This window comes from Vigna radiata, chromosome 8 (assembly GCF_000741045.1).
Source record: "Vigna radiata var. radiata cultivar VC1973A chromosome 8, Vradiata_ver6, whole genome shotgun sequence".
Classification (NCBI taxonomy): Eukaryota; Viridiplantae; Streptophyta; class Magnoliopsida; order Fabales; family Fabaceae; genus Vigna; species Vigna radiata.
The window spans coordinates 28686285-28699463 of record NC_028358.1 but is presented as its reverse complement, the minus strand read 5'-3'; the positions used below and the strand labels follow the sequence as shown (position 1 = coordinate 28699463).

Genomic DNA, 13179 nt, shown 5'->3' with positions numbered 1-13179 from the left:
CCTTTTCAAGTAACAATTAAATGCAATTTTAGATACGAGCGTAACACGAGTAATTAATTTCTAGCGCTATGTGCGAACACGTTGTTGCTTGGTTAACACGTTGATCAATGGGGATTCAGCTAATGGTGGTCCACCAATGACGTCTTTAATATCTTCCATTCAAAGGGCAAGAGCAAACTAATTTTTTACTTCACTCGATTGAGACAACCGGCAGAATTGGAGAAATATTTATGCAAGTCTTGCCCATTTTTTGTTAGTCCAACCAAACACTCAAGAAGACCCGTTCCATAAAATTGCTTAAGTTGAATACAAAAACAATTAAATTTCTAAATATTAATTAATCTTTCAGTAATATTCTTCCACAAGCAAGGACTCATAAGAACGAAATATTTCAATTTTGAAATCAATGAATAAAGAATCATCTAAGTGTAATGTCCCACTAAGCAAGTGCCCTCGCCCTATACAATTGTCCCCCCATGATTAATAATGAATCATATTATAATTCATTTAAGGCTAATTAGGCTGTATGTTCCCAAGAGTAACAAGCGAGCAGGGAACAAGAGCAGCACAAACAAATGTATATGCTGGGATGTAACAAGCCTCCTGAACCTTTTCAGGGACTGTCTACCTGTTTGTATCATGCCAGAGAAGGGTGACTGACGTTGACTTACATTGATTGATATCATGGACCTCCCAGCAACATTACTGGTATCCATTCCACGTGGTAACACAAGAGGCCACCACACCTTCCGCCTTTGCTCCCTCTTGACTTTACGGATCTGGTTAAGTTCCTGGCGAATCACAGTTCTCACAGACTTTAAGTAGGAATTCATGTCATGATCTCTCTGTATACTTCCTCCAGATCCATAAGCAGAACGGTCACTTAATATCTCAAGTGGGTGAGGTGAGTTCAAGAACACCGTCTGAGCAGCTCGGAGCTGCTTGTCTGTGTCCTTGGATTCTGACAAAGGACAACATAGAAGATATAAACCACTGCCTGAAGGCAGGAGATGATGGCTTGGTGAAAATTTCTCATCTGGCTGCAGAATCAGCAGATTACCCATTGGTGTATATAGTACCTTCTGCAGTAAACATTCACAAAGAAGTCCGTAAGATTTCAAATAAAAGAAATTTCTTTATCTACATTAAAATACTTCGATAACCAGAACTTTACCTGTTTATTGAGACAAGGATGACTACGGAAGTTCCCATTGACAGCCTTCAACAGTTCTGCAACGTGGTTAGGGTAATTGCAAGAAAATGCTCGAGGAACAATGTCTCTGTGCATTGTAATTGCTTGAACATGACTCCTAGGCAAACCTAATTTTTCTAGCAGACTATCCCCCCCACACATGATGGATGGGGAACCAAATGTTACCACAGGAAGTAGAGAGGAGGTAGGCACTTCCTGCCTAATCAACAGCATAAGATTTACTAGCAATGCCAGGCTTCCACCAAGAGAATGCCCAGTGAAACGAAAAGTTGCACGAGAACCTCGAGATTTTAGGTGAGCATGTACTTCTGGCAACATCTGCTCATACATCCCTTTAGCAGCCTCGTATATACCTCTGTGCACAAGGACGTCTAACCCCTGGGAAGAAAAGCACAATATTATGTCAATTTCAGGATAGATAGTTGGTAGCAGGCATTAACAAAGATTCAAAAGTATTTATTTATAACCGTTAAAAAATTGAAATTTCCTTTAACATGCAGAACGAAGTCTACGATATTGACAATCACCTCAAATTTAATCGGTTCAAAAAGCAGGTTTGCTTGCCAAGAAGCCATTGTCTCTGAACCCTACATGTTTATTGAAAATAAAATAGTGAGAAAGATTGACGGGGAACTACAGATACTATAAATTACAATCCGCTATATCACGCAGATAAATAATGGGAACCACAATAATAATTAATTTATCATATTTGAGCTCATAAATTCTCGCAAATAACAGAAAACTTTCAAACTGCAACCAAAAAGTACAATTATAGAGAAAAAATTTCCTACCTGAATAACAAAAAATCTTGCACCACTCTGGTCATCATCACAGACAAACCATTCACAGGGTGATGAATGTGCAGAGTTTAAATCATCAGCGACAGCCTGCTTTACTTCCTCCTTTGCCGCAACCACTGCTGTCACTGAATCAGTTGTGGCCATCAAAGATGACACCTCTGAGTTTATTAAGTCCCTGTCTAGGCTCTCATTGCTTCCATCGAGTGAAGCTTCACCAGTCACTGCATTTGAGGATTTGAATGGAAATATGCTCCTAGTCTGAGAATGCAGATATGTGGCAGCAGAGGCGGCAATGTTATAAGCAGTGGTTGCACTTATGTTATACCCACTGTGCTTCGGATCCTCTCTTTTTCCCTCTTCTTCTTCTTCTTCCTTCTCGTCAGTTTCAACTTTCTGGGTATCTTTTTCAGCTATTGCTTCCAATTCCTTCTTCTCTATTGATGAAGTTACAAGGCGCAAACCATAATGTTTTAAGAGTTTCCCGGGCTATTTTCAAAGCCAAAATATAAATTAGTGTTCTGTATTCATTTTGAGGAAAATCAAAGTCCTAGAATTATCAATCAATTCCAGAACATGCTAATTTTAATTAAAAAAACAATAACAGAGCTTCACGGATACATGTTCTTGTTAGAGTTATACAATTAGGTAAATGGTAAAAGATCACAGCCCCATCTACATCTCTCCTCGCAGAACCATATGCCCAACAACAATGATCAATTAGATGACACAAATAATGAGTAATCCATGGCTAAATGAAACGTGTATCATAACTAGGCACTTCCATTGCAGATGAATGCTTCATGAAGTTTTTAAAATTAAACCTTCCACGAGGTTTTTGAAAAGTTAGAGAAATCATAACACGAAAGAATCTTCAAGCAAGCAAAGTGTGCTAGATCCAGATCAGATAGATCTGAGGTGTAAAAATCTATGAATCACTCAAAACAATCAAAAAGCAGAAACAAAAACTAAAAGAAGTATGAAACAGACCTAAACCTACGATTTACCAAAATTAAAAACAGAGCGCAAAAGAATGATCTAAAGCCTCGTACCTTGATTTTCGGTATATCGTAAGCCAAGTTCCCCAAGTGTGACATCTGAGCATACAACCTAGCTTCTGCTAACGATACCCTCCGGAGCATTCTGGAAAAGGAGCCTCTATCGAATTCGGCCTCTTCCGCGTCGCCGTAACCGTCATCTTCCCCAACTCCGCAAGCATCACATTCACACACTTCCTCCCCATCGTAATTGCTTTGAGTCTGATCATTAACCGCGACCTCCTCTTCATGGCGCTGTTTCCCCTCCCACACGGACTTCACGCGCAAAATCTTCAAAACCCAGTTTCCGCGTTCCACTTCGTCACCCTGGCCGTCATCTCTAACGGCCTTCGCTTCGGCGTTATCCGCCAAAACGGCGTCGTCGAGGGCGAGCCCTTTGTGCTTGCTGCTGTTCCCCCGATGCCAGAGAGATTCCAAAGGATACGGAAAGGAAAACCTCGAAAACAACGACCTTTGCGGCGGTTTATCCCCAGCGGAACGCCCCACCGTGCTCACCTGAGAATGATTGGCACGTGCGTCCAGCGACCCACCAATAGAGATCGTGGGAAGCATTCCAGATTTTAAGCACACAGCCTCCATTCCTTTCTGGAAACACAAACACACAATGTTCACAACAACGACGATTTCTTCTCTGTATTTATTTGTTTTCTTCAACTTCAAACGTTATGCAGTTTGCTTAATGCTTTTCACTGTTTATTGTTCTTCAAAACGCGAGAAGAGAGACAAAAAGAAATAGGAGGGAGCATTTAAAGAGGGCAGAAGAGAAAAAGGCGCAAATAATATAAAAATAAAAATAAAAAACAGGTGACCCAACTTCTCACAATTAACTTGGTTGCGTGATGAGGAGTGAAACGACAACGTATATTGGTCTTGAGATAGACAAAATAGTATTCTCTGGAGGCGACGGCGTCGTTTCAGAAGGAAGGGGTTTCGCGTTTTGTTTGGCAAGTTCGTAGAAAAAGCGCGTGAATCTCTGACAGGCTCCAAACTTTTAGATCAAAGTGCCACGTCACACGTGTTGATGCAGTGCACGCGTACATATCCGGTGACGTGTCGGTAAATCATGGAAAACTTTGCTTACTTATAGAAGATGGTACTGTGCGTCACGGGTAATATCGGTTGCTACTACACGCCACACCACATCCGTCGCATTAACATTCTTCTTCTTGAAAACGCATATTTTAAACAATGTGATCTACAAGTCAATTTTCATTTTAGCATCTTTTTTTTTATTCATATACAAATATCCGATCTTTCCAGAATATTTTTTTTCACGTTTTGATTGTCTTCTGAAGTTAAATTATTTGAAATATTTACAATAATAAATAAATCATGTCTTCAAACTTGACAAATAAATAAAAGCACTCGGCTTATCACAAGATTTCCACTATAACATGTAATCACGATGATAGGATAAAATTATATGAAAATTCGGTAAAGAAATTTAGAAATTGAAGAAAAAAAAACAATAAATATTTTTCGGTTTATAATTAAGTTTTAAATAAAATTAACCTTATAAATAATTTTTAGATTTAGAAAGTCAATATGTCTATTAAAATACAATTACTAGATTTTATAAAAATACAAAATATAAAATATGTGTAAAAATATAGTAGAATCTCTAAAATATAGGATATGAATAGATATTTAGATTTTATTTACTAAAAATACAAATTTAATAGATTGACAAACTCATTTAACATATATTATTAGATTTTTTTAATTCTATATGAACACATTGAATTAAATTTGTGAAATGTATATTGTAAGACTTGTTTAATCATAAAATAGATACAATAGTATAATATGTACTAATAAATTTATCTAATATATATATTCATTATATATTCAAAAGACTAATATTAAGTAGATTTAATGGATTAGTCAATATTTAAAATTAAATTTAGTGTCGATTTTTGTTAATGAGAAATTTAGTAAGAATGTGAAATTTATTGACTTTATTTATATTTATTAAATTAGAAGAAGCTAATGGCAGATTTTTAATAAATACTTTTATAGATATTAAAAAAATATACAAAACTTTTAAGGCTTTACACATATAAAATATATTAAAATTAAAATAATTTATTTAAGTTTATATAATAATTTATTTATAATAAAAAGTTAAGGAGGCGAAAGCCCCTCAAACTATGATAAATTCCGTCAACTGAAAGGGGACTAAGTGATTTGATTATTAAGACACTTACAGAAAAAATAAAAATGTATGATAAATAATTTTCAAGCTAAGGTTTTGTTAATAAATTCCTACCTTTAAATAATAACAATAAAACAAATGAATCAGTGGTTAGAGTGTCATTTTTACGTGATTAAATATTACAGTGTATTTCATTCATTATTCCATTTATAGAAATGTAAGAATGCCGACTTTCCACTGTGATACTTCAAATACCAAAATCCATTGAAAAACGTAGCATACCATTAAATTTTCCATAACTATAATAATTGAGGAAGTAGTTAGAGAGCTGGACTTTACATCAGCGAAAACGGTGGTCACAAACCTATTTATTCCATTCAATCAAACCTAACAGCAACCTTAACACTTCAAAAAGAAAAAAAAACAATTCAGTAGCTTTCTTTAAGATTATATTGAATTATGACAGTACTGAAAACTAGAGACATTCAGTAGTTTTTTTTTGAAAAAAATTGAATCTAATTCACTCCACATTGATGAATTAAACGGATTAATTTACTAAATTACAAGATTTTTTTATTAAAACAAATAACAAAAATTTTTAATTTAAATCTATATGATAAATCAAATATAAAATTTTATATCACAAAATTTTCTTAACAAAAATTTTAGTGTAACTTAAATTTGTTTAAGCATAAAAATTAAATTACTAAGTATAAATTTATAGATTTTTCATCTTATCTAATTATTTCATATAAAAATAATTTCAATCAAATCTCTATTTTAATATTTTATAAAATAACTAATCTAACAAAAATATTTATTAAAAAATTTATATACCAACTCGACCGTGAATTTAATTCGGTTGAACTGAGTTTTAATAAATCATGTTTAAAATTAGTTCGTATTAAAATTTTAATTTTATTTTAAATTCAGCCTGAAAACATATAATAGGTTTTAAATGGAATAAAAAAAATGTAATTACCATGTAGTTTAGTTTATTATTATTATTTTATGATGATATGGATGTTTTTACTTTAAAGGGATTTCTTAAAAATTTATACTAAATTAACCATGTAAACTAACAATAGATTTTACTTTTTCCTAAATTTTTCATTCATCAAATTTATCATTTTATCATATCCTCTTTGACCTCCACCACAATTATTAATTATTAATAGGTGTGGGACATAATATTCATACTCATGGTCTTTTTTAGATGTTTAGACTCCAATCTCATATTTGAAACTAAAAAAATGTCTAAAGACCAATCTAAAGTCTACAAACTTAGAAATTTAATTTAATTAACAAGGTTATATTTTAACAAAAGATAAATGATTTATATTTTATTATATTTAGACTCCAATCTTATATTTGAAACTAAAATATTATCTTATTATTTGAAAGATAAATGATTTATAACAATTTTATTTATAAATAGTAAAACGTCTAATTTAAGATACTAATTTAAGACATCTAAATAGTAAGACACACTTTTGAGCTTGAAATATTGTTAACTTTGAGTCAAATTATTCACTATTTATATTTGTTATCTAATTTAAGATAGTAAACTTTTCATTAGAAGAATATGACACTTACTGTAGGTCCTAGTAAAACAGGTTATAGTAAAACTCATTCCTACCCCCACATGTCATTGAGATATACAATAATGAAGAATTCAAGGAATGTAAATCATTAAGGAGATGATGAAAATGACAACGGTCTGATTATGCAGTTGATTTTGAAATCCATTTATTTATAAATAGAAAACACACCCAACACAAGTGGAAAAGTTTGACAATGAAATATTTAGAATGTGCTTCATGAATTTTTTTAGCTTTTGGATCTCAAACACTTCAGCTTCAGGTTGAAACTTGTATATGTTCTGATTATTCAAGAGGTGATCTGATACTTAAAGATAAATAAAAATATCCAAAAGACTAATACAAAATCTATATACCAATAATTGAACCTAAGTCTTATAACAAATTTTGATTTAATGAACCAATATAATTTATCAGATTCATTTTAAAAGCATAAAATATTTATATTTTATTATTAACTCTATAACTTATAACTAAAATGCTATTCTTTTTTTGTTTTGAAGATTAATGATTTGTAAAAAAAATAACACACCCATAATTAAGGCATTTAAAATTTTTATCTTAAAGTATTATTAACTTTAAATCAAATTATTCACTCTGTGTATTTATTTTCTAGTAATTCTTTTTTTTACCGAAACACTCATCTACAATCATTCTTTCTTGCCATATAAGTGTACACTACACGTGCTTTAAATTTATCGTTCTCATCCTAAAGTATTTGAAAAAGCATAATGAAGTAATTTGACAAACTAAGATATCTCAAAAATATTGTGCTGTAAATACAAAATTCTCCAAAATTATATTCTTAGAGGAATTTTATTGAAAATCTTAAAAATTTACTTTGTTCCTCTTTACTTTCTAAGTGAAAATGTTTTGGTATAAAAACACCACATATTAAAAGAAACATACAAGATCAAAGTGAAGAAATTCAAATATCACGATAAGCTTTTGAATTACTTTTATGGATAAGTAGTGTCTAGAAATAAATAATAGTAAAGAAATTGTATATAGAGTCAATGAATATTGCATTATTCAATTTCTTAAAGGCTGCAACTCCTCTTTCGAGTTGAGGTGAAAATACAGATAAAAAAACTAAATATAATTATAATATACTAGTGAAAATATTCACTACCGTAAATCTATTTACTTATATACACACACACACCATAAAAATAATACTTTTTTAAAATTATAAATTAAATATAAATAATTTTTTTAATTTTATCCTAAATAATATTTATTTACTTTAAAGGTAATTTTTCAATTAAAAAATAGTTACATAAAATAGTGTTAATTTTCTAGAATTAAGGTAGTTTAGAATAATTAGGATGAAAAAAATAGTGTTAATTTTACTTTTTTTAGTTAAATAAAATAGTTTTTTTTAAGGTTTAAACCCTTAAATCGTCCCTATTTTTGGGACTGATTCCCAATTTCATCCCTCAATTATTAAAACTCCCAATTTGGTCCTCATAAGAGCCAATTTGAATGAAATTGACCCTTTCCNTTAAATAAAGTTAACAGCGTCAAATATTTTGCCAGTACAGTAAATGAGGTGTTATGTTATGCACAGGTGTCATGCAACGTGTCATTGATATGATGAAACATGGCATTTTACAAAAATTATAAATTAAATTACTTTTTGGACAGTTTAAAATGAACTCAAATATGAGATTCATATTGCCTTTTTCANTGATGAAACATGGCATTTTACAAAAATTATAAATTAAATTACTTTTTGGACAGTTTAAAATGAACTCAAATATGAGATTCATATTGCCTTTTTCATTAAGTTCAGAGGATCTGGGTTTTCGATAGGGGAAAGGGCGAAACCTGAAGAAGCAAAAATTGTGAGCGGATTGGTCTGTGTTCGTCGTTGACGAAGATTGGGAAGCTTCTGAAATTTGAAAATGTCCATGGGTCATTCTTGTTCGTCATCCACTTGCAATGAGTGTGGAAGAAAGCATTTGCGCTCTATCAGCTCTCGTGGAGATGGAAGCTGGAACAGAAATGATGGTTCGATCATATGCCATTGTGGAGAAAGCTGTGTGTTGAGGACTGCAAAAACTGTTAAGAATCGAGGCAAAAAGTTTTGGGGTTGCCCTAGGTATAAGGTTGGAGGTGAAAATGGTGGATGCAACTACTTTAGATGGTGCACTGATTGGGGAATTGAAGAAACTGTTAGCTGTGAGGTGTTGGAAGCAAATGTTGAAATTGAAAGGGATAAGAGGATAGCTTCTGTGCAAAGAGCTTTGATGGGTGTTCAAAATTGGTTGAAAATTTTGGTTAGGGTTGTATTTGTAATGAACATCGTTATCATTGCAATGTTGATGGGTAGGGCTTGATTAGTTAGTTGTGTCTTGGTTTTAGTTGTGTCTTGGTTTTAGTTGTGTTTTGGTTNTAGTTGATAAGATGTATTAAGTTTGCCTTGTATCAGCCATGTATCAGTTTGTAGTATGCTTAATGAAATGATATTTTGGAAAACCATAACATGATTTGGACCTGGATCAGTTTGTATTAACTTTGCCCTTTATCAGTTTGCNTTGACTTAAAGCAATTTTTATTTCATGAGTGGGACCTGTATATGATACCCTGATTTGGAAACAATTACTATAAATAAAGGGTCCATCACTTGGACCAGAATAAACAATTTCATTCCCCATTCTTGGGACCTGAATAAACATTTGTATATTAAAGCACTGATAAAATAAAGCACATGTATGTAACCAAAAAGTATTGATCCAAATTTCATTCCCCATTGCACATGTCTGTAACCATTAACCAAAAAGTGCTTATCCATTGCACATGTTTGTAACCATTACATACTAAAATATAAAGTTCTAAACATCACTCTATTACAAACCGATCCATTCAGCCAAAAATCTACTGATCCATTAGTCTATTACAAACTGAAACATAAAGTGATAAGCATTAATCTAGACCAACTAAAACAAATAATATTCTTTAGTTCTGAACTGGTTGTGAGCTATNTGGTTGATCCTCAGCCAATGAAGTGGGTTGTTGTCCATGTTCCTGTGCTTGGTTTTTCTGGGGACAGTTTTTCTTGTTGTGACCAGGTTCCCTACACACGCCACATCTCTTGAGTAATCCTCCTTTTGACATTCTGGTGTTACTTTTCTGCAACTCCCATTGCTCTAACCTCCTCTTCTTCTTTGGACGTCCAGGCATCTGTCTTTTTGATGGAGGCATCACATCTGGCCTTTCGGTTACCTCCCAGAGATTGTTTCCATTAATGGGAAAAATAATAGAGGAATAAATTTCCTCATAGGCTGACTTTGTAAAGCATGCAGGTATGTGTTGTTGTGGGTCTATGTTGAGTAACTTCATTGCAGCCAATGCATGTGCACAAGGTATTCCCGAGATGCTCCATTTCCTGCATGAGCATGAATATTGATCTATATCCACCACAAAGTTGTCTCCAGTTTGGGACACATGGCGGACTTCAAACAGTCTATGTGCAGACCAGCTGTGAATTTAAGGAACCATTAGTTATAATACAACTTCTACCACAAGGTACAAAGAAATACAATTAATTCGTATATACCTGGGAACCCAATGCTTTGTTTGTAGTGACTCTTTTTGTAGTCTACTCAATATCTTAGGGCAAATTGACGACTTAAATGAGGCTGCCCTTGTCCTATTAGTCGCCCACCTCTTCATCATGTATAGTCTGATTTCCTCCAACATTGTGATGATAGGTTTTGTCCTTGTATTGACCAGAACACTATTGAATGCTTTTGACATATTATTGACCAAGGTATCACATGTAGCTATGCTTGTGAACCTTGATCTAGACCAAAACCTACAATAAACATGCATGAAATATTAATTACTAAATATAAAAACCTTGGAGGAATAATGAAATACACAAGTTAAAAGGGAATAATGAAAACAATTTACCTTGGAGGAAGGATCATGAGGTGTCGAAAAGCATCTTCATTCACCTCTTTGATGCTTCTCATGATATTCTCCCATTGTTGTGGGTGAGTAGCCAAAGCTGCCCTCCACATGAGCTTTTTCAGATTCTTTCCAGGAAATTTCTTCCTGAAGTTGGCATATAAATGCCTTACACAAAATCTTTGTGCAACTCTAGGAAAAACATCTTGAACTGCTTGTCTTAGACCCTGTCAATCAGTGAGAAAAGAGTTAAATGATGTATTCCATTTATATAACAGAATTGACAAAGACAGAAACTGTATTGGAAGGTACCTTCTGTTGATCTGACATGATTGTCATACCAGAACACACATCTGGACCACCTAAGTCTTCAATCAACAGCTCCAAAAACCATGTCCAAGTGTCCTTGTTCTCAACTTCTACTATTGCATATGCTAGTGGCAACATTTGGTCGTTAGCATCTCGACCCACAGCAGTTAGTAGCTCACCANGGTGTCTACCTTTCAAAAAGGCTCCATCAAGGCCAATAATTGGCCTGCATAAGACAAAGCTATCTTTACATGCCTTTAAGCATGCATAAAACCTCCTGAAGATTGGTTTGCCATTAACTGGATCAACTTGCACCTTTATTGTGGACCCAGGATTTCTTGCTAATAACTCATGTGCATAATCATAAATTCTCCTATATTGCTCAATGAAGGACCCTTCCACTTCATCTGATGCATGGCCTTTGACCCTGTAAGCCATGTTCTTGGATATTGCTATGTTCCATTTCCTACTAAATTTATCTCTAATTTCAACGCCCTTTACACTAGGATTATCTCTTATTGTTTTTTGCAATTTTCTACTAAGCCATTTTGCATTGAATAGNCGCAACTTGTGTTCCCTACTGCATGTATGGCTGTCATTAATAGTTCTTAGTTGCCATGACTTCACTGCATCCATGAAACCAAAGTATGCCACCCACGGACATTGGCCATTTGATCCCAAACATTTAACCCTTACTCTTTTTCTATCATTTTTAACAATTTTTAAATTTTTTCCATTCTCTACTCCATAAGATTTGATAGCATCAAGAATGTCATTTTTATCCCCAAAATATGTACCCACATCCCACTTGTAATCAGCCATTACTTTTGGCATANTAAAGGTAGAATAATTNCCATACCCCTCTTCCTCTTCACTTTCTTCATCACTTATCANAGGAGAAGTCAAGTCCTCTGATTCCCATTCATCATTAAACCAACTCGAATCATCAATCTCATCTTCTTCACTATCTGACTCAGATTCATGTAATAAGGGTTCAACCTCAACCTCCACTTCAGTCTCATTCTCGGGTAAATCACACTGCACATTTATGTCTACTAGCCCATCATTACCATCACACGAACTTCTACTTCTATATTGTCCAAGTCTTCTACATCTAAGTCTTCTACTTCTATATTGTCCAAGTCTTCTACATCTAAGTCTTCTACTTCTATTCTATAAGCCTTCCCATGTAACCTATCACCCTCTTCCTGCACTTCCTCAACCACAACTTCATCAACTTCCACTTCAGATGCTTCCTCAACCACAGCTTCCTCAACCACAACTTCCTCATCCACAGCCTCCTCAACCACAACCTCCTCATCCACAACTTCCTCAACCACAACTTCCTCACCATCCCCTTCCTTAACCTCAGGTTCCTTTCCCTGCACTTCTAAGTCTTCTGTCTTCTCAGCATCACCTCCCTCAACCTCAGTTTCTATCATCTCAGCTTCCTCAACTACAACTTCTGCACCCTCACCAAACTCATTACCTTTAGGATCACCTCCCTCAACCTCAGCTTCATCAACGTTGTATTCAATCATTTGAATCACTTCAGCTTCAGACACATTGTGCACAACATATAAATGAACTTGTCCATTTAAGTTAGCTAAATTGACCATGTGCATGGCACCTACGTCATCAGACAATGGTTCTAGCCTATCATCCAAAACAGGACCACACCCAACAGAAAACCACAATTCCTTAAAACCATCGTACCCTAAACTTTTTACTGCACTCACTACAATAAAATATGACCACACGTCAGGATCAAAAACCATGGTATCANTTTGTCCTTGATACNTNAGGCACCCCTCATTGATGAACTTACCGCCATGGTGAATAACCACCTCCATATCGCCCATCACTCACAACAATATTCTACACCTACAAATAACCCTAAAACGACAAAACACACCGCTTATAAAACTGATAATGAGACAACAAAAGAAATGTAACTATAGGGGACATGGGGGACCACAACGCATTATGAAAATAGCATATCTTCAGACAACCCCAACCCCACAAGGTACAAAGCATCCCCACATAACAAGATAGACATCACAATATTAAAATCGTACTAACCTTCCACCGATATTAAAATCGTCCCCTCGAAGAGCTCGAACCACTT

At 34.1% G+C, this 13179-nt stretch overlaps 2 protein-coding genes across 2 annotated transcripts; one reads left to right on the top strand and one right to left on the bottom strand.

Annotated features, from left to right (window-relative positions):
- Window positions 1-318: 318 nt before the first annotated feature.
- Window positions 319-3913, bottom strand: LOC106772630. The gene is made up of 5 exons (XM_014659159.2): window positions 3066-3913; window positions 2008-2502; window positions 1741-1800; window positions 1175-1591; window positions 319-1082 (listed from the first exon to the last, which is right to left on the bottom strand). The coding sequence occupies exons 1-5, from the start codon at window positions 3648-3650 to the stop codon at window positions 504-506; spliced, it is 2136 nt and encodes a 711-aa protein (XP_014514645.1). The 5' UTR covers window positions 3651-3913; the 3' UTR covers window positions 319-503.
- A 4827-nt stretch (window positions 3914-8740) lies between these two features.
- On the top strand, window positions 8741-9169 carry LOC106770464. The gene has a single exon (XM_014656272.1). It carries the CDS (start codon window positions 8741-8743, stop codon window positions 9167-9169), a length of 429 nt encoding a protein of 142 aa, XP_014511758.1.
- Window positions 9170-13179: the final 4010 nt, after the last annotated feature.

Coding starts and splice junctions, on each gene's coding strand:
- LOC106770464 (XM_014656272.1), top strand. CDS start 8,741: ATGGGTCATTCTTGTTCGTCATCCACTTGCAATGAGTGTGGAAGAAAG.
- LOC106772630 (XM_014659159.2), bottom strand. CDS start 3,650: ATGGAGGCTGTGTGCTTAAAATCTGGAATGCTTCCCACGATCTCTATT. Junction 2,503..3,065: donor ACGATATACCGAAAATCAAG/GTACGAGGCTTT, acceptor CTTTGAAAATAG/CCCGGGAAACTCTTAAAACA. Junction 1,083..1,174: donor ATCCTTGTCTCAATAAACAG/GTAAAGTTCTGG, acceptor TGTTTACTGCAG/AAGGTACTATATACACCAAT.